Raw genomic sequence first — 22,141 nt, 5'->3', positions numbered from 1 at the left:
GCTCTACTGCACACCTGCCAGTTACCACCTAAATGGAGAGCCCCCCTGCCAGCAATCAAAGTTGCTCTCAGCTACAGCCCCTGCCAACTGGCCATCCTTGCAGTCTTTGTCCCAGGGATCAAGGCTCCATTGGATTCCTGCAGACCAGGACCGACCCAGAGGCCCTCAATCAGATGCTTGATACTCCCCCTGCTAGAGCTGACTGCCCTCCTGATCAGATGCAAGAGGCAGGGTGGGTGAGGTGATGTGAAAACCCAGCCCTAAGTGCTGTCCTGGCTTCCACCACTTTGCTGTGTGCGACAGTTTCACCCACACACGCATGGATGGTATAGTTCTCTGCCATGCTACAAGTGGCCCTGGACTTCTGCCTCCGACAAGGGACCGTGCTTGGTGGCACACTTCTATAACAAGCCCCACCATCTCCAAGTGCCTTCCTTCCTGGCCTCCCTTGAGCTTCTGTACCGCTGGTGGACATGTATGCTACCCTGTCTGGCTGAGGGTCCACTTCCTCCACTGTACAAGTCCCTGGAAGCAGAGCCTGGGTCTCTCTTGGGGCAAGCCTAGCACCCACAGTGCCTGGGACACAAGGTCACTGTAAGAAGCTCAGAAGCATCAAATGAGCTGATGAGCAGAAGAGTAGGTGGACCCACACTCTCCTTAGACACTAGGGCTGCGTGGCCTGGAGCAACCTGTGATCCACTTGAAGGTCTCTAGCATACACAGCTAGAGAGGACTGGGGAACCAGGACTGGAAAGCCTCGACACATAGGCCATTAGAAGGTACAGAGAGGAAGGCCGGGAATGTGGTTTAGTTGGTAGAGTACTTGCTTAGCATGCATGAAGCTCTGGGTTTAATACACAGCACGGTATAAACCAGACATGTGAGTGCACACCTGTAATCTCAGCACTTGAGAGGTAGTGTAGAGAGCTGCGTGGAGCGCACCTGAGGGTGCTGGCTCCCGCCCTCCACAATCCCAAAAGCGAGTGCTCTCTATGATAATCAATGATCACGCAATGATTATCAGTTGCCTGCATATGCGTGAACCTATGGGCAGTGCCCACCGGGCAATCCGGGTTGGCAGGCCTGTGCCTTTTTAAGGGCTGGGAGAGGTTTGCCAGGAGGGGGGGGGGGAAGGAGAAAGATTGCTGTGAATAAAGTCCTGAATAAAACTCCAGTGAGAAGATCTCCTGGTGTCGCGTCATCCTTGCGGGTCGAAGGTGGCCGTGACAAGGTAGAAGCAGAAAGGCCAATCTAGATTACATGCTTCAAAGGAAAAAACGAAATAAAACAACCTCCCCCTCCCCCCAAAAAAACAATGAACCAAAAAAGGAGGAAAAGGGCCTGGCTGGTTGCTGGAAAGCACTGCAGGGTAAAGGATGCTTTGCAGAGGGTGAGATGCCAGCCAGTACTGCTCCAGGACTGTTTTCTACCCATAGCCTCCGTTGGCAGCACATGAGACTCTCTGACAAGTCACTGGAGCACAAGCTGGTGTCTTACCCAAGGGCAGCCAGCCTAAGAGCTGGGTTCCTGCCTTGGCTCTAAATGCCAAGCTTCTCTTTAGGGGGCTCTGCACTGGGAAGCTCTGGCAGGGAGGCTGGCGAGAGATGAGAAGAGTTGTGGGGGAGATCAAAGACATACCACAGTTGGGTGACACAGAGGGCCAGATGGGAGCAGCCCCAAGGAAGCCATCCTTGGGGTGAGAACCACTGAAGGCTCCAGCATCTCCTGTCCTGGTGTGGTGACTCTGGCAGCCATACAGCACACGTTCCTTGTGAGCATGCAGCAGGGCCGTGCTCCCTGCTGTCTGAACTGATGACCCCTCTCCACTGGGTCTCTGTGGGGCAGTTCTAAGAGGTCGGGGCTATATTCAGGTTATAGTTTGAGGGAGATCATCTCCACTCCAAGACAGGCAGAGGGATTGGGGACCCAGAGAAAAACCATAGGCTGCGGGATCAACTTTGGTTGGGTGAACAGAGCCCCAGCTGCCTGGCTGCTTTAAGTGACTGCTCTCCAAGTTCAATAACTGCCATCATGGGAAGTTCAGCAGTGACCCCTTCAGAAGGCTCATCCCAACCGGGCCCATGGACTAGAGTGATGGGGAGGGTCATGAGATCCTCACCTGAGAATCCAGCTGCACCTACCTCCTGTTATATGCAACGCTGCCTTAATTGCACTTGAGCTCAGGGAGGGGCTAGAGCAGCTGCTCTCGACCTGCCTATCAGATATTTACATTGCTATTCACAACAGTAGCAAAATTACAGCGATGACGTAGCAATGAAATAATTTTATAGTTGGGGGTCACCACAAGATGAGGAACTGTATTAAAAGGTCACAGTAGGAAGGTTGAGAACCACTGGGCTAAAGTATATGGGCTGGGGAAGACAAGGGGAGGAAGGAATCCATCTCTGTGGCTAAGGAAAAGCTCTCATCCCTGTTGGGTAAGGTTTTCCAGTGTAGTCAGTTGGGGGACAAGCACCCACAACCCTGTAAGCAGCCCTGAACCCATTCTCTTCAAGAAAGCTCAATAAATTCACTGGGCCTCCAGAGTGAACCTTGGTAGAGCTGTGCCTCAGTTTGTCATTGTGCCCTCAGAAGGGGCAGGTGCTACTTATGAGCCCCTGGACAGCAACTTTGGCAACACACTGGCAGACAGAGATCTTGGGCTGTGAGCCTCCTGCATGCACTGCTGCCTTCTACTGCAAGGGCTCCAGCAGGGCTGGAATGGAGGCTGAGTGCTGGAATGGAGGTTCCGGAATACCCAAAACCGAAGCGTGTGGGCTGCTATGTTGCTAGTGAAGCAGGACGAGGGCTGAGGAAGCTAAGATAGGGCTGCCAGGTGTCGACTCACATATTCTTGCTGCCAAGAGGCTGGATAGTGAGGCAGGTAGGGACAAAGTGTATCATGGAGTTGGGGCGACAGATGACAGCGTGAGGACCTGGTTTCAAAGCCCCAGCACTCACGTACAAAGTCAGATGTGGCTGTAAGGGGTGGAGACTGGAGGAATACTGGGGATTGCTGGTTGCCAGCCTGGCTCCAGGTTCTTGAGAGACTGTGCATCATAATGCACAATTAAGTAGAACATATTGAAGGAAGAGATTGGACACTTTCTAGTGACTACATTCATGTGCATATACATATATGCATGTGTAGGCAGGCAGACAGCACACGCATACACACGTGCATGCACACACTCACGCAGCCTGTTCATGCCCTCTAGGGGAACCACAGCTTTCAAAGAAAGGTTTCACACATAAAGATAACCAGAAACCAATAGGCATGACTCCATCACAGGTGTATACACCTTCCCTCCATTTCCCTGCCTAGCCAAATACACTTGAAGCAGAGAATAGCATCGCAAAGCATGAGAACACAGCTGTCTCAACACAAACTTCAAGAAACTTCCTTCCATAGACACGCAGGGCAGGCTGTCTGTAAGAGAAGACTGGGGCTGGGGCGGTGGCTTGCCGTCCTCTGGTCAGGACAGAAGCTCTGATGGAGCCCGTGCGCAGAGGCAGAGAGGACGAGTCACATAAGAGCCACTGCGCTGGACTCGCGTCTACTTGAGGCTGAAAGCTGGCAATCCATTCTGCACACTGGATGTATTATTAATTTCTGACACTGGGTTACAGAAACCATAATTCCCTGGAAGGCGAGCTCCCTTTGAGGGGGGGAGGGTTCAGAGCTCATCTTTTATTGACCAAGTCATTCTCGAGTCAATCTGTCTGCTCTTGGTGAGACAAGCTTTAAGTCTCCTTTGTGCCCCCCTCCTTGAGACGTAGTAGTCTATTAAATACATGCTAATGCATGTGATGGCTTCGGACTTGAATGGAACCAATTCTTCAGAGAGCAGATTAAAGAAAAGCCTACAGAATCAACTTAGCAGCCGGAGCAGCTTGGAGCAGGTTTTGGAAGGATGCTGGGATCAGGCAGCAACTGAGACCTTGGAGTCATTGGGTTATGGTAAGGCAGAGCCAGAGGAAGGCCACAGTTAGGCCAGAGAGGAGCCCGGGTAAGAAGAGAGGAGCTGGGGATTCCTGTCTTCCTGCCACACACTAGCCCGGAAGAGAGAACACAGACTGGCTGGGTTGGAAATCATCAGCTTTCAAAGAAAGGGAGCAAAGGCGGCCCTCCTGTTCTCCATGGCCCCGAGTCCAGAGGGGGGCTGATAGCCTCGGCCTATGATGGCATGACTGTTGTAACATGTTGATGGCTAAACACAGCCAGAGCTGGGGCCGAGTCCAGGTTGCCTGGATTCTATTAGATAGAGTAGGGAGTAGGGTTCTACTAACTCTGCTGAGTGTGTTCATGCACACGTGTGTGTATGCAAGTGTGTATATGCACAGACAATATGTATGTATGCACACATGAGTACGTATGTGCATGTCCTGAACATGTATGCCTGCACAAACACACACATGTATGTGTAGGTCAAGGACACCCATTGATGTTGTTCCTCAGTTGTTCACCTTTTGATCTGAGTTAGATTCTTGGGGCTCACAAGATAGAAAGAGAGAACTGACCTGTGAAAGCTGTCCTATGACTTCCACATGCACCACCCCACACAGACAGATGCATACAAAATAAAAATATAAGTCACAGAGTTAAAAAAAGTCAGTCTCTCATGGCTTGGAGCCACCAAGTAGGGTAGGCTGGCGGTCAGAGTCCCAGGGACCCACGTGTCCCCATCTCCTCAATACTGGGATCATGCTCATGGGAACATGCTCAGATTTTTAAATATGGGTTCTGAGGATTGACCTCATGCTGCTGGCAAGGCAAGAGTTTTCCAGTGGAACTATCTCCCAGCCTTCAACTGACCCTTGATCCCACCCTTTCGAACACTGCCCAAGGCTCCCTGAAGTCTTTTCAGTTCTCAGCATTTTAATAAGAACCACCTGTTCTTTCCAGAGACAACACACATAGCACCCCGGTGGTCCTAGTGGCCGTGAAGAGCAGGAGCCCTGCGTCCTGGGTGTCCTGCTGGGGCTGACAGATCTGTGTACCATGGTCTCCTCCACTCTGTCTCCTTCTATCACAGAAGAGGGTCTACTGTGCAGGAGGTGGAGTTTTGAGTGCTGGGTTGAGTAGGATCTGGAGGAAATCTCAAGGCAGCACGGCATTTGGACTGGCATGGATATTGCTACTGTCAGCTGAGTCTGTAGCTGAGTAGGAACAAACAAGGGAAGAGCAGGGAGATTCAGAAATTTGAAGCTTGGCCAGAAAGTGCATGTTACAGTGGACCGAGGAGGTGACAGACATGGCCCTGGGCATCTTGAAATCAGATGGGTTGTAGTGCTCCTCAAGAGGCTCTCTATGTCCCCACGTAGAGGGGGATAGCGCAGTGGCTCACCCTCCCCAAGGTTATATGAGTAAACAGTTGCTGGGGAGAAGACTCTTCAGAGAAGTTGCCTGCAAGTTGTGCTGGAAGCCCTAGGGGCACAGCTTGCAAGAGTCATCAGCATGCTGGGGTGAACCTGATGCAGCTGCTGGAGTCACCCACACTTCTGTCAGCAGCTTATCACCCATTATAAGCAACCCCACATCACATGCCTGTAAGGAACCCCAATATACTCAATGGTTCATCAAGCTGGACTTGAATGGAATTATCTCTCTGGTCTGTTATTGGCACATGAATTTGGGGTGAACAGAAATAGACCCCCCAGAAAAAGTTACACGCTGTACCTCTTTACAAAGAAGCAAGAAGAAAGAGGCAGCTGACCCAGGAAAGCACATAAAAGGGCAGGCAATCCTCCAGAAGAGGTCCAGGATCCATGGCCTCTGTTTCAAGTGTGACAAGGGATGGGGTTGCCAGGACAGGGTGAACTATGGAGAGTTGGAAAATATGATCATCAAGAAAAAGGGGTTCAGGACTAGAACCCACACCCTGAGCTGATCTTCAGAGTCAGAGAAACGCAGCTGTTATTGTTATTATTATAATAACTCAGGCTGGCCTCCTTCTCACTAGGTAGCCAAGGATAAACTACAAACCCCTGCTCCTCTGCCTCCACCTCCAGAGTGCTAGGATTGGGGAAGGCAAGTGTTCTGGTTAGGTTTTTGTCCATTTGATACAAGCTAGGGTCATCTGAGAAGAGGTAAGCTTGGGTAAGAAAATGCCCCCGTCAGACTGGACTGCAGGCAAGCCTGTGAGGCATTTTCCCCGTTAATGACTGATGTGGGAAGGCCCGGGCCACTGCTGTGCAGTGCCCCCTGGGCTTGTGGCCTGGGTTCTACAGGAAAGTGGGCTGAGCAAGCCATAGGGAAAAGGTTAATAAGCAGCTTTCCCTTACAGCCTCCACTACAGTTGCAGCCTAGAGCTCCTGGGCTGACCTACCTGTGGGCTGTGAAAGGGACAGGTAAGGAAATTAACCCTTTCCTCCCCAAATCGCTTTGGTCATGGTGTTTACCATAGCAGTAGAAAGCAGCCTAGCATGGTGGGACGACTGAGGACCAAAGAGGATGAATGAAGCTGGATTCCAACATCCCAACACTAACATGGCGAGACACAGGGTCTAAAACTGAGCCCCTCTGGAAAACCATAGGCAACCATAGAGCTGGGGTGATCGAAGTCCCCAGGACCAAACGCCTGCCATGGAAGGAAGAGCTGATAAATTACACTTCATCAAAATTAAAAATGCTGCTTATCAGACGAAAGCATTAAGAAAATGATTAGAAGACAAACAATCCAATTAAAAACTGGGCACCGATGTAAGAGGCGTCTCAGCGAGGAAGATGTATGAATGGCTAATAAGCTGCAGAAATGAGCTCCGAATCATTAGTCATTAGGGAAATGCACCCACAGAGGATGTTGTCGTCAAGAAGCCAGGAAAGACGAATGGCAGGGAGGATGGTGAGCACACGCGGGGGACCCTCATAAGGGGATGTCAACTGGTACAACCACTTTGGAAAACAATTAGGTTATTTCTTACAAAAGTGATAAATGTACCAGGTAACCCAGAAATCCCCTTCCACACATAAGACATGGGCACTATCTCCAATGTCCACAGCAGCATGACTCACAGAGGCCCAAAGTGGAGACAACCCAATGTCCACCATCAATGACTTGATCCCTAACACATGCGCCATCCACATGGTGGAATATTACTTAGCCATACAAAGGAATATGGATGTGTGTGTGTGTGTGTGTGTGTGTGTGTGTGTATATAAATATATGTAAGACATAGCTGAATCTCGAAAGTATTCACTCAGCAGCAGCAGCCAGAACAAAGGCCTGTGTAGTGTAAGGTTCCATTTAGACAAATGTTCTGAAAAGACAAATCAACAGAAGAAAGATCAGTGATTGCCTGGGGCTGTGAGTGGGAGCAGGGAGGATTGCAAGGGCATTGGGGACCCATCAGGGTGACGGGAACATTCTAAAGCCAGGCTGTCGTGGAGGCAGAGCACCGCTGTAAGATCACTAAATCACTGAGTTAATTACACCCTTAGACAGCAGGGGACGGACGGTGCTGCTGCTCAGTGTGGTGAGGCGCAGAGGATATGGCCCGGTACAGGCTCCTGGGAGAGGTGGGTAGCTTTCTATCTATGCCAACTCAGATGAACCCCACAACCCCAGGACCCCATAGCGGCCCCAACTCCAATGGACCCCATACCACAATCTTTATGTTTTCATGGCACAGAATATAGAGCATGTGCCTCAGTCATGGAATGCAGACTAGCTACTAAGGTCAGCCTTGTGACAGCCCAGGAAAGCAGGTGAGCATGCCACCTCTCTCCAAGACAAGAAACTAAGGGCAGATGGCAGCTGCCAAGCTAGGCCAGGATGACTTCCCATGGGGACCCCTATCTGAAGGGCCCTGCCCTCATTTGACTGGGGAGCACTTGCTGTGCCAACACCTCCTGGCCCGGCCTGACCCAACCTGGCGCTGCAGGTCAGAGATGGGGAGGTCAGGGCTGCCCAGTGTATCCAGGCTGGGGTTCCAGGGTGCCCGCCTGTTTGATGTGTCAGGCGCGAAGGCGCTCCCACTTCAATTATGGGCTGAATGAAACTGGAGAGAAATCCCTAATTGGGTACTTGGCTCCAGCTACCCGGCAAAGTTTACAGACATGCCAGGAAGGAAAGGAAACAAGGCATTCAGCCGAGCAGCTCCACATGGCTGGGGAACGCAGCAGTTACTCAGTCTCGGCAGAGCCGTGTGGGGTCACAGGGACCCTCAGCCAAAGGAAACTCAGGATATGACTCACGGTCTAGGGATGTGGCTCAGAGGGGAAGTGCTTGTCCGGCAGGTGCGGGCCTGGGGTTTGCTCCTTGGCATCTCCAAAGCAGAAGGTGAAAAGAGAACAAGACTAGAGCTGCGCAAGGCTCTGCCCCCGAGGTGCCTAGAGCCTAGAGAAGGGCTGGGCGACAGCAAGAAGGGGAAAGAAGACCAGAGGGAGGCACATCATTGGAGCAGGTCTGGGGGCATAGCTAGCAGGCTAGTGTTGAGCTCAGATGGAGGTCTGGGGCCAGAGGCAAGGGTCACGCTGGCTCTGGAGGAGGTGCCAGTGGATGGGAGCCAAGGGAACCCAGAGTGGAAGCAGGTACGGGGAGCTTCCGCCACACCCGCAGGGTATCAAGGCAGTTCTGGGTCTGGACTACACTTCGGAGACCTTAGGGAGCTAGGCTATGCTGAGAACATTGTCACTGCCCAGGGCAGCTCTCTACCACAACTCTCAGTCCCTAGAGCAGTTGAGAGACAGGCTGGGGATGAGGACAACCCTCCACCCCAATTCTAGGCCCTCACTCCCTCTACCTGCTGCCAAGGCCATGCTCACTAGGATGGACACCTTTCAGCTCTACCTGACCTGGGACAAGAAGACTGACCCTTCAGGGTTTCATGCCATGTTCCCTGTGGGAGTTCCAGACCTGACTCCCATCCACGCCTAGTCCTGTAGTCAGCTCTCAGCTGTGGGGAATCGCCTTTGCAGCCATTCCTTTGTTCCCACTCAGGAACTATCTTTCACACTGGCCCCTGAGCAGAAAAGTGGTTGGGGAGGGGACTAGTTTGTAAATGACCTGAGGTAGAGTGTGAGAGCCTCTTTCAGCCTATGAAGTCAGCAGTTAAATCTCATAAATTTTTTTTTTAAAAAAAAACCTTTGTATGTACAGACACGTATGTGATGTGTGTATGACATGCAAAACATGTGATATATGTATGTATGATATGTGCGTGAGCATGTGCTTGTGTGCATAGACACATGTCATAATGCACTCGTGAAGGTCAGAGGACCATCTCTGTGCTGGTCATCACCTTCCACTAGTCTGAGGGAGGGTCTCTGCTCACCAGTGAGTACCCAGACTAGCTGGCCTATGAACAGCATAAGAGGCTCAGCCTCCAGTTCCCATCTTGCTGTAAGGGCTCACTGTAGGGAGACAGTATCTCACAAAGTCTCCCCGAATGGCCTTCAACTTGAGCTCCCCACTGCTTTTGCCTCACAAGTGGTTGTGGTGACAGCCTGCACCAACAGGCCTGGCTCAGGCTTTGAAGGTTCCTTAGTGAGTTGATAAATACGCCTATTTGCTTCTGGACTATGCCAGCTGATTCCTTCTGTTTGAAGCTGCAGACTCTCCCTCCATAGTCTCTTCCCTGTGTGGGCTCAGAATCAAGGCCTAAATCCATCTTTGTCCAGATCACCAGAGAGTTGTCCTGGTGCCGTCTGTCAGATGGTCCCCAAGGACTTACTGCTGCTCATTACATGTGTATTAACTTAACAAGAGAGACTCTGGTTTTCGTGGTTTCTGTTTGTCTCTATTTCATTCATCATCTCACTAATTCTGACTTTTTCTTTTCTGTTTCTCTTTTTCCCTTTCATTTGATAAGGATTTCACTCTGTAGCTCAGGGTGTCTGAAACTTGGGGCTCTGAGTACTGGAATTACAGGTGTGAACGACAACCGACCCAGTAACCATTGTTAATAACAAGTACAGACTGGGAAGTGCTTTGTTTCTTACTTAAGGACATTCTGAGCAGCTGATATTTGTCCCAGCTTTATGTCTGTGGCTCTGATAAAGTACCTAGCAGGGACATGACTACAGAAAGACAGGTGTTCCCAGTCCCTGGCAGCATGCATGCCTGTGGACTTTATGATAATGATGCCGGTCACTGTGGGCTTGCTCCTATGGCTGTCGTCCTGGTGCTCTACTTTCCTGGCTCCATGAAAGCCCTTGTGTTGATGGCATGTGAGGAGATATGAGGCCCTTTTAGGTTCTGTGCAGAATGTTGGTTTCTGGGGTTCAACAGCAGCCAGAGCACCTTCTAGGAAGTCGGCTTTGGAGTCTTGCCATGCTTCTTGGACTTCCTGACACTGGACTCATGGATACCATGTGCCCTGGGTGGTAGTCAAGCTACACCCCTGTTCTAGAGGTTTCAGTGACTATCTAGGGTTCCCTCCCTAGGTCTCCCTGAAATCCGTGGGAGGCTGACCTTGTTCTCTGTGTCCATGGCAGGCTCACTCCACTTGAATAAGTATGTGTGTACATTATTAAATGTAGCCACAAGCATCTCAAACCTCTATCTGTTCACTCTCCCTAAACGCAATCGGTCCATAGCACAAGTCTAACAGAACATGTACCCAGTCACATGGTTCAACAGTGGGCTACCCTGAGGGCCTGGCAGGGAACCCTGGGTGACTCCAGCCTCCTCCTTGGGGGTTTGAAAGCAGTTGGTGCCCTGCTTTCCTCAGGTTCAAGGTAGACGACAGCACTGTGCTCACACTCCATCCCCCACAGCATCACCAGGGTTACCTCAGGAGCACGAGGAGGGAATACCGTGGAGCATCACCCAATGAGGGACTAACTTAGTGGGTCAATTAAATCCTGAGTGTTCGGCCAGGTGCAGGAGGCTGGGTGCCATGCTGGAGACAAGGCTCTAGACACAGGAAGGAACAGGGCAGGCAGTTGGCCCTGATCTAGGAGTAGACACCTGGAACTAGGGGAGAAGATGACTCAATATTGGTGAGAGAACTGTGAGAGTCTTGATTGGGCCACCATACACAGCAGTGCCATACAGATATGGACAGCCCAAACTGTTCCTTTAGCACATGTGCCCTAAGACACAAGCTAGCAGAATGTCTCCTGCGAATGTGTGTTTCTTTGACTAATGAGTAGGGAGAGAGCTTTGTTTCCTCCTGTCAGAATTGTCACCTGATATCTACATCCCTTACGGTGTTTGTGTCGGGGTGTAACTTTGAGGGTTATTTTTAAGAAGAGATGATGTTGTTCAGAAAGGTTAAACTTCAGACTCATCCTTTTCACCACTTTTAATTAAGAAGTCCTTCCAGCCCCCAAGTACTGGGGCTCAACCCAGGACCCTCAACCACAGCTAGACAGACGCTCTACCACTGAGTCACACCTCAGCCCCTCACTGGGGGATTCTAGACAGACGCTCTACCACTGAGTCACACCCCAGCCCCTCACTGGGGGATTCTAGGCAGAGGCTCTACCACTGAGTCGCACCTCAGCCCCTCACTGGGGGATTCTAGACAGACGCTCTACCACTGAGTCACATCCTAGCCCCTCACTGGGGGATTCTAGGCAGGGGCTCTACCACTGAGCCACACACCAGCCCCTCACTGGGTGATTCTAGGCAGGTGCTCTACCACTGAGCCACACACCAGCCCCTCACTGGGTGATTCTAGGCAGGTGCTCTACCACTGAGCCACACCCTAGCCCCTCACTGGGGGATTCTAGGCAGGAGCTCTACCACTGAGTCACACCCCAGCCCCTCACTGGGGGACTCTAGGAGGCACCTCTATTAGTCTCGGGGAGCTTAATTCCTGTTGCTGTGGACATTACTAACAACAGGGTGGTCAAGTTTCAATAAAACTTTATGGTACCAAGCTCTGAATTTCATAGTTTCTACAGCATACCAAGCATTGTTGGGGATTGTTGAAAACAGTGTCAGGTTTTGTTTTGTTTTGAGTTTTTTTAAATGTGGTCCTTCTGTGTCCCTGTCCCTGACACAGAGCACATATACAGCAATGATACTTTGCAGTTCTGCATGAGCATGGGGGCTGTGGGGACAGCATCGGGGATATACCTGCTCAGCCAGCACCATTCTACAGACCTGCAACACTGGTTCTGAGGCTCAAAACAAACAGCTGACATCTCCCCAGAACAGGATGCCATGAACAGCTGTGTGGGGACACCCGAGACAAAGCCCCTACATCTCTTTTCTCATTTAAGCTACTCGAAGACCATGCTTGCACCCTCGTTATATCTGAGTAGACTAAGGCCTGGGAGGTGCGGCCCTCCCGAAGAGAGCAGGGACTGTGACTAGCCTATAAATCAAGTAAAGCTGCCAAGCTGGTTTCAGCTCTGAGAGCACTGGGCATCCCTGAGCCTTCCTCACCACCACAGCTGACCTAGGTACCAGAGTCAGAACCATTGGTGTGAAGAATAGTAGCGACCCTGAAGTCACGTGGTCCAAGCAGAGTGTAGCTCATGGAGCCTCAGGCCCAAGTGCCAACCAAGTGCCAAGTGCTTAAGCCTCAACTCCAGTCAGGCTTAATGGTGCATGCTTTTAATTATAGCACTTAGGAGGCTGAAACAGGAAAATGGAGAGTTCAAGGCCAATCTGAGCTACAGAGGAAGAACCTGAGTTAATCCATACCCCACCCCAAAGCCCCAAACTAGGTCCTGGAGAGAATCTTCACTTCTAGGACAGAAATGCTGAGGATAAAGAAAAATGCGACACAAGCCAGCTTCCTTTCTCTCTTCCCCAGAGACACCTCTGGGATCCGTTGGGCCCAGCCAAGCAGTGACAAATTTGATCATCTCCAATGTGTCACTCCGACAAGATGAGGTTGTTTTAATTTAAATGCATGCCTAATTAAACTGCAATTAACCAGCTCACTGGCAGTGGCCACAGATAGCAGGGGGCCACACGTGGAGCCAGGGAAGCAATGGGAGATTGGGTTTTGGTCCCTGGGTCAGCCTTTTTCAGGAGGAGCCAGAAACCCCCTGAACTGTCTCCCTAAACAGCCCAGCTGGACTCTGTGCTCCTGGGAGCCAATGACAGGCGGGCGCATCTGTTGTAGGGGTCTCCTCCATCTGCCTGCCAATGCTGGTGACGTGGAAAGTTCAGTAGTGTAATGGCTGTAGCCTGGAAGCTCAGGGCTGATAGGACTCATTTCTACTCTCCTGGAGAGAGCAAGTGGTCTGAGACCCAAGGGAACTGGGCTCGAGACTAGATTGCACACTTTTACATATCTGCACACTTTGGTGTGCAGAAAAACAGACACATGGGACTTAAGAGGGTCAATGTCAAGTTCCTTCGGTCTGAAAACCTGACATGGGAGAAGGGTGGAGGCGAAGGAGTGGGCAGTGCAAATATGCACTTCACACACACACCTATGACACTGCTCATGAGAAGAACAACAGTGTAAGCCAACATGGTCTTCTGAGCTCCCGAGAGGCACAGGGTCCTGGCCCATCCTATCTGCCACTCACAGATGACACCAACAGCGACACAGGAACAACTGGACTCACAAACTGGAGACCTGTCAAGCCAGTGCACCTGAGGCTGACAGGGGTCCCTATAGCCAGGCAATAAGACTGTGGGTATAATGCAGATGATAATGACAAGCCATAAGGAGGATCTTCTCTATTGTAGGCACTCTGTGTGGAGCCCCAAAGCACTGTTTGCTGCTCACAGCTCCTCAGACTAACAGAGGCATAAGGGAGGGTGTACCAGCCATTCCTGATCAGACGCTGGATCCTCAGGGTACCACGCCCCTGTTGCATGCCTTCAACCCATCTGTGCAACAGTGTCTTCAGGAACCCTTCATGAAGGCCCAGGGTAAATGCAACAACCAGAAGGAAGAAAGAACACGAATGCAGGAATGAGACACCAGAAGGACCTGTCTCTGCCACTCCATACTGAGATCCACACTGCAGGAAGGACTCTCTGATGACAGTTCCATCCTCCCTGGCTCAAGGACTCTCACTGGAAATGCCAAGTGCCTCCACAGGACCAGAAGACACACAAGTACACAAAAAGGAAACAGGAGTGCTTCACGGGATAAAAAGTAGTTGAAAACCACAAGCGAGACATAAACCCCAAGACAACAGTGGCCCATAGCCCCAGCACTGCACAAATGCCCCTAAGGGTCAGGAGACAAGAGTGGTCTCAGGGTAGGCAGGGTTGCTGCAGGACCTGCCTCCAGCATGCCCTTGTCCTGGTTCCCTCCTGATCCAGGCCGAGTACAAACCCCTCCCTTGCACACACAAGTTTGCAAGTCCCAGCACAGAGCAAAACAGCTGGGGCAGGATCTCAGGGCTGCCATGTTCAGTGAGGCTCAGTGACTGATGTCGGTGGCTACTACAATGCATCAGGGATGACAGGTGCATGTTCTGATGGTTGTCACCCTGATTTACAGACTGGAGGGGGCAGTGAGAGTCACGGCCTGTGTTAGTTAGCTTTGCTCTTCCCTGGAATCTAGGGGCTGGTTGCAAAGGGCCCTGGGCTCTGTGACGTGTGCTTAGGCCAGTGAACGATGGCCCTGTTTTCTTGGAGGATTGGATTTACTCATGATTAATGGGCCACATATAAACTGATAAATGGTATTAATTTGTTTTGGGGGGTCTGAGAAGATCTTAGCTGCTTGCAAACTTGGATGACTAACCCTGTTTGTGAAGCCTGCAAGGAAGCAGTATGTCTCAGTTGGCTGCAAGGGCCAGTGGGCTCTGTCCATCCACTCAGCCCAGATGCCCTATGTGGATTTCTCTCTGGAGACCAGAGGGCTAGGTGAGGGGACCTACCTGCCACCTCCTTAGATGACGGCAGGCTGGAGGCAGCCTCCAGATCAGCAGGGATGGGGCCCCCTCTCTCCAGGGCGTGCACAAGTCCCCGAAGTCGCTCACACTCCCCCTGCAACCGGTCATGGTCCTCACGCTGGTGCTGTCTGGCCATGCTGGTCGGGTTCAAGCTCATGTGCAGCACTTTGGTTCGACTCTGGTTGTAGTCACCCTAGAGGAGTGAGCACAGCATAGGGTCACTGGGTGTGGATGAGGAGCTCAAGAGCAGAGCACAAGCAAGGAGCATCCATCCAGGCAGCTGAGGAAGGAGCCTTTGGTGGAACACTGGTGTGGGGTGGCCACAGGTGTGACAGCCATCTCAGCACCTTCGTCCAGTGTGTGCAGGAGCACTTGCCCCTTCCCAATATGGATGCTGGTCCCTGGGAGCACAGAGGCCACTCAGCCTGACAAGTAAAGCAGTCTTCCTCCCCTAGGGCTACCACAGGTGCTCCAGCATGCCAATTCCCTGCTCAGTCTACCTAAATCCCAAGTGCAATGCCAAGTTCCAGAAGGAATGAGAGGCACCCAGCTACATAGTAGGCTGAGGAAGGACAATTCCACATATTAGGCCAGTTAGGGCCACAGACTGAGTAAAGAGTAGCCTGAGCTATTTGGCAAGATCCTGTCTCAAAGGAAAAAGAACTGGAGATGAGGCTCAGTGGTACATCAATGGTACAACACTTAGGAAGAACCCAGCAGTAAGGGAATAGGATATGGCTCAGTGGTAGAGCACCTGCCTAGAATCCCCCAGTGAGGGGCTGGGGTGTGACTCAGTGGTAGAGCCCCTGCCTAGAATTCCCAGTGAGGGGCTGTGGTGTGGCTCCGTGATAAAGCACCTGCCTAGAATCCCCCAGTGAGGGGTTGGGGTGTGGCTCAGTGGTAGGGCCCCTGCCTACCATGTGTAACCTGCTGCATTTACAGTCACCCCTGCCCCGTGATCCTGATGAGTGACCAGGCTCACAATGTCTATCCTGTGAGGCCTGTCATCTACTCCTCTCAACAAGAGGTCTGTGAGAAGGAGGCCCAGAAATGAACAAAGGAAGAGTGCCTTTGCTCTCTAGAATGGCTTCAGATTTACAGAGGAACTATGGCTGCAGGAAGGAGAGTTCCCACAGACCTCACTCTGGTGCCTACAGCTAACAATGCCCATGAGTGGCACCCACCTGTCATTGCTCCCCATAGCCAGGGACAACCACAGAAGAGGTGGCTGATTCTAGTAGGTGTCTCTGCATGTTCCAGAAGCAGTGACTGAGGCCGAGCAGCACTGGAGAGAGGGTGGCCAGGGTGCCTCTATGATCTCTATCTATCTCTCACTACACACAGACACCAATTCCAGGGAAGGCAAGTCAAGATATAAAAGGCAAGATTAAAAAATTTTATATTTATTTATTTTATGAGTGTTTTTCCTGGAGTATATTATGTGCACTACATGAGTGCCTGATACTCACAGAGGTCAGAAGAGGGCGTTGGACCCCTAGAACTGGAGGTACAGTTATAGAGTACCACATAGGCGCTCTTCAGTCGTCCCTCCAGCGCCCAAAGGTACAGATGGAGAGTGAGGAAGCACTGCCGTCCGGACAGCACACTGAGGATGCACTGACACGAGAGAAATGAATGGAAGCTGCGGCAGGGGAATTATGAGTTTGAGAATCATGGGTTAATCTGGGTTACACAGTGAGACCCTGTAGCAAAAAGGCAAAGGAAAAAAAATAGGACTGTGGCGGGGGTGGGGTGGGGCAGGAAGAAGCACACAGTATGCTTGAACGTCCTCTGGGCCCCCGGGAAGGGATGAACATCAGGACAGAGTTGCCCTTCAAAGTTCATTTGCCTGGTCAGTTCACAGCTAGACGTCATTCACAACTCAAAAGTCATCAAAATATCAGCCACTGAAAAATGGGCAAGACGCATGAACAGGGACTTCAACAGATGGAACCCAAAGAGCCAATGGGCATAGAATGTACACACATGAGCCACCCGGAAAGCCTATACTGCAGTCAATGCAGGCCACATGCCTAGTGTGAAGCGGGCATCCCATGCAGAAGGGCAGTGCATTCTGGCAGGGCACTGAGTAGACAGTGGTGTGGGGACCGCACTATACTACACAGCAAAGGGACCCACGTACCTCCTGCACTTCCTGAACTGTGTCTAAGACAGACTTCTGTGGGAACTGAAGTGACACGGGAAGTTAGATGTCTTCTCTGACCAACCTCTCCTCAGATGCCCCTACTCTTGGATATGTAATAGGGCTGCTACAGAACGCGGGATAGAGGTATGGAGATCTCTTTCTGGGACTGGGTGACAGAGAACTGGCATGTGACAAGCCCTATGCTGCTGGGTTTGGGATCCAATCCTCAGGACCCAGGTGCCAGTAGCTGCTAAGCAAGAGTCACTGATCTCCATGTCCATACACACCACCATCCAGTGTGGTCCTGGGGATGACTTCAGCTGGCCTTGTAAGATCTGAGGTCTTTTAATGTGTTAGAAGCTTGATAAACATATAAGGGTTTCCTGGCTTCTCTGGCCTCAGTCCATCCTCCCACAATGCCTGCTGAGGAAGCAGGGGAAACAGCCCACCCATTCAGACCACTGGATACAGGGCAGAGAAGCTGGAAGATTCACATTAGTGAGGCAGCCTGTGCTCAAGAAGCCTCGACATCCCATGAAATATGTTGTTATAGGCCTTCTATATCACCAAAGGGCAGTATGGCTTATACCTGGGGTACCTCACCCAGGCCACACCCCTCCAGATATGCTTCTGGGGACAACAGGAGCAGGGTGGGAGGGAGCGCAGGCAGGAAAAGAACAGTAAGAGCCTTCACACAAGCAAACTGCCAGCCTACAGTCTTCTAAGATGGGTGTGTGTGTTTGGTAAGCATGGGGTGGAGGAAAATGGGGAGTAGAAAGTGCCCAGAGCCACCCGCAGGGAACAATAGGGCTTTGCAAATGTGGTTTCCCAGGCTACATCCTGAGTATATTCTCATGGGGGAGGGGAAGGAAGAGGCCACCAGTCAGAACTGGGGCGGGGCGGGGGGAGGGGGGCCGGCCTGGCGGGCTCTTCAGAGCTTTCCTGAGAGAGAACCTTGTAAAGCCCCAGGGATGAAGAGGCTCCTGGAAAGCGGACTCCCTGGCTTTCAGGTTGAAAGGATGTTACTTGTGCAATTTCAACAGTCTGTTATTCCATGCAATTTCACCAGTCGGGGAGATAACCAAGCATGTGAAATCCATCACCCACGCCTGCTGTGACAGCCCTGGGGCTGGACAAGTACCTGGCTTCCTTTCCCAGGCCAAGCACTAGGAGCAGGGCAGGGAATCAGAGCCCAGCCTGATACTGCCTGTGGAGCCAGGTGGCTTCAGAGCTGCTCGCCTGTCCTAGTGCCCACTGGGTAGCTCAGCGAGAAAAGAGCCACAGACTTCAGGCGTGGGAACTGGCAGGGAGGAGCGTCATGTGTGCCAATGAAACCACACTCACCCAAACAGAGATTTTCATGTGGCCTAAGATGTTCTTGATTTTTCCTTTTAAAGACTTTAAAAACCATAACTCAAGCCTTAGTCTGTGTGCTATACAGGCTTACAAGCTGGGGCTGAGGGATCTCAAACAGAGACGAGGGCTAACTGAGGCCTGGAACACCTCCCACAGCCCCATACTGAGCATTCAACACAGAAGACACCACCAACTCCTCGGAAGAGCTGGGTGTGCTGGTGCACGCTTTTATTGCAGCACTCAGGAGACAGAAGCAGGAGGACCTCTAGGTGTTTGAAGCCAACCTGGTCTACATAGGTCCAGGACGGCCAGGGCTACATAACAAGTATGAGAGAGAGAGAGAGAGAGAGAGAGAGAGAGAGATCGACTTTGGGGAGGAAGGAGGCAATCAGCACAGCTGAGTCTGTCCAGCCTGAGACCCTCCTACCATGAAGAATGCCAAGACAAGCCATTGTCTCACACTGTTGAGCATGAAGTCACAGGGATGCCTCAGTGCCTACTCAAAACAAGTACCCAGCTACGAACTGACAGGCAACAAGTGACAGCCCATCACTACTGCTGCCATCCCCTCTCCGCAGCACCTGCACCTTATGACACACTGCATCATCTTAAACACTTGTTTTATTAGCTGTCCCCTAGCAGAGGTCATCTCTGTGAGGACAGGGTTGTCTGTCTTGTTCCTCCCAGTGCTGCTGGTACTGATAATGTGTCTGCTATGGCACAGAGTCTACTGAATGAATGCTTAACAAATAGAACATTTCTCGGGCCAGAATGTATTTCACAGGCTCAGAAATCAGATCACCAACTGAAGCATAAAGAGTCAAGAGGCCCAGAGAAATGGCCCCGCCTCCATCCTGTGACAATGCAACATCTCTGCTCCTGGGTAGATTATGGGCCACTGCTGCAGGCAGAGCAATCCCAATTGAAGAACTCTTGTCCCGGAACAGCCCCCTGGAGATGCAAGGGTTGCAGCAGAAGTAGCACATAAATGGACGAGGCAGAGGCAAGGGCATCTCCTGGGTCTGCAGTCATGTGTGCTCGCACTTGGCACCCAGCACCTAGGTTTCTGTGCCCAAGTCATGTGTCAGGGCTGAAGGAAAGGGGTTCCAGGGCTTGGTCTGAGAAGGGAAGCCAAGTGGCATGGGTGGGGTGGCCACAAGGTGCAGGAGGTAAGTTGTGTGAGTGTCATCAGTGTTAAGGCTACTGTAGCCTCAAGACTACCAGAGAGAGATGTGCTACTACTACCATCAGACACACCGAGGGCTTTGCTGCAAGGAGGGGGTGCCACAGGCCTCAGAACCAGGTCAGTGCCTTCTAAAATGTGCCAATCCACCTACCCAGAGGGGATCGTTAGATATGCCTGCTTCTGTGCCTGGGCATGTTTGAGCACTTGAGGAGCCAGGCAGCCAAGTGCCCTCCATCTACAGCCGACGCAATAGAGACCACTCGAGAAGACAAGACGGGCCAGGCTTATGCCCACAGCACCAGATCCTGTCTCGGCACTGGTTTAGCTCTGCTTCCTCCCCAGGTACACCCGCTGCCTGTTGCAGACCGGGGCATCCGTGCCAATATGAAGGAGCCCCATCTCCGGTGAAGCATGCGAGACAAGCAGATGGAAACGAGTGAGCAACATCGCTGAGTCTGCTGCAGGCTGACAGCTTTGAAGAAGAAAGAGGAGAATGGCTGTAATCTGCTGCTAAAATTTGTTGCCTTGTTTGATTCGCAGCTGAGGAAACTGTGGAGATACTGACAAGAATCTCAAAAGGAAAATTCTGGAACCTTCCTTTGATGCCACGATGCAATCATTGACTAAACAAAAACATCTCACTTGCTGAGTGAGCGAGCTGACGTTTTCTGCTAATGACCGTGGATACACAGGAGCCGGCAGAGGGTGAGGCGAGAGGGTGGCAACATCAGGGACATTCGGTGGCCCCTGGCCAGGTCCGTGGATAGTGGTCACTGGCAGGTCTGTGCAGGGGCTCCTCCGGGGCATGGTGTGGACTTCTGGAAAGACAGGTGACTCTTCTCACCCCTGTCCACTCTGTTACTTTCTATCTGTTGTTCAAGCCCATGTAAGCTCAAGTGACCAGCAACTACTCTCCATCCAGCGGGCCATCAGGAGGCACATGGCTGGGTGGGCCAGTAGCTGGTGGATTCTGTTCATGTAGTATGTTCTTCCCCTAATGGATGGGTGGTCTTTCACAGGACCTCCTAGCCACCAGTGCCTCAGTTTCCCTCTGTCAGGGGGAACATGGTGAATTTGGTCTTTTTTGTATGTGGTATATATAGGTAGGTACAAGTGTCCTGCATACAGTTAAATGTATAGGCCCATGCACATATGGAAGCTAGAGCTGGACATGGGGGAGCTCCTCTACTGCTCTTAGCCTTATTGCCTTGAAATAGCATCTTTTCATTGAACTAGAAGCTCACCATTTTAGCCAGTGAGCAAACTCTTGAGCTCCGCCTGTTTCCACCCTCCAACGCTGAGGTTACACGCATATGCCACGCCTGGCATTTTATATGCATGCTAGGAATTTGAACTTGCTTCCTATTCACTGAACTAATTCCCCAGTCCTAGTGAATCTGGTCTTTAAGAACCTTTCTTCAGCTGGGCGGTGGTGGTACATACCTTTAGTTCTAGTACTTGGGAGGCAGGTCAATCTCTGTGAGTTTGAGGCCAACCTGGTCTACAGAGCAAGTGCCAACTGATGTTGCAGAGGACCCAATTTGGATCCTAATACCTGCACCAGATGGGTCACAACTGATATCTCAGAGTTGCAGGGGATCGAATATGGGCACCTATAAGTATCCACATGGCATATATAAGCACATAGCAGGCATGCGCGCGCACACACACACACACATACACACACATAGAGACACAGACACAGATTCACGCACAAAGAACCTTCTAGCCAGTGAGATGGCTCAGTAGGTAAAGGCAAAAAAATACTTGTCGCTAATGCTGACAACCTGAGTTCTATCCCTGGGAACCATATGGGAGAAGTAGAGAAGTGATTCCCACAGGTTGCCTTATACACGTGTGCTATGTTTATGGTACATGCATATTCATATACATAGACACATAAACTAAATAATAAATAAAAACATAATGAAAATTTAACTAGATCTCCTATGTCCCCATGGGAGGACAGCTGCCCCTAGCCTCACTCCTCTGTGTCCAGCTGCCCTAGGGAAGGTCCAGGCAGCAAGCTAAGAGCCAAGGCCGCCTGCCACTGGGTGCCTGACTCGCATACCAAGAGACCCTGCTGGAAAGAAGCAGCAACGCGGGGAGAATTAAAAAGCACAGTTAAATAACCGCCGATCCTCATGCATATTTATAAGTCGCTCGACTCAAAACTAAATCAATACCTCTCCCAGCTGAGCTCCGCAGCTCCATAGCAAGAGTGAGGCTTCTGGTGGACTGCTGGATCTGGGAGCAGGGGCAGAGCTGGGTCGAGGAAGAAGCAAAGTCTACAAGTATGGACCACAGGGCCCTCAGGTGGTCACTGCGTGGTCTCCCCTGCCCCACCCAGCTTGTGCGACTTGCTTGCTCAGGAGACCAGGTTGGGCCATACTTCTGCCCTGCCCTAAGCAGCTCCAGGAACAGGACTAGGGAGAATGCTTGGTCCAGCATAGGTCAGAGTTATTTATGACACCCTTGGGTGCCTGACTCCTGGTAGATCAGAAACAGGACATGATGTGTTGACCCAGCACAGACCCCAGACTGGACTGCTGGGCTTGAGGACACAGGCCCAGAGGACTACAGGTAAGTCTTCTTTAGCCACGGTGGGGCTGGTGGCTTCTAAGTTAGCAACTCCCTGCCCCCTTACAGGAAACAGCCTAGGGAGCTGCCCACCCTAGATCTCAGC

General features: G+C 51.4%; 1 protein-coding gene across 1 annotated transcript in view; it reads right to left on the bottom strand.

Annotated features, from left to right (window-relative positions):
- The window catches only part of Mad1l1 (mitotic arrest deficient 1 like 1), a 320,097-nt gene that overhangs the window by 69,234 nt on the left and 228,722 nt on the right, over nucleotides 1–22,141 (bottom strand). Inside the window, exon 16 of the mRNA XM_041648485.1 lies at nucleotides 14,753–14,960. Coding sequence (XP_041504419.1) covers nucleotides 14,753–14,960 — 208 coding nt within the window. The remainder of the gene's footprint in view (nucleotides 1–14,752; nucleotides 14,961–22,141) is intronic.

Source organism: Microtus oregoni, unplaced genomic scaffold (genome assembly GCF_018167655.1).
Source record: "Microtus oregoni isolate MIOR12 unplaced genomic scaffold, Mior012 000003F_ref0000135, whole genome shotgun sequence".
Taxonomy (NCBI): domain Eukaryota; kingdom Metazoa; phylum Chordata; class Mammalia; order Rodentia; family Cricetidae; genus Microtus; species Microtus oregoni.
Note: the sequence above shows the minus strand (reverse complement) of the source record. Positions and strands in the feature narration are given on the sequence as shown.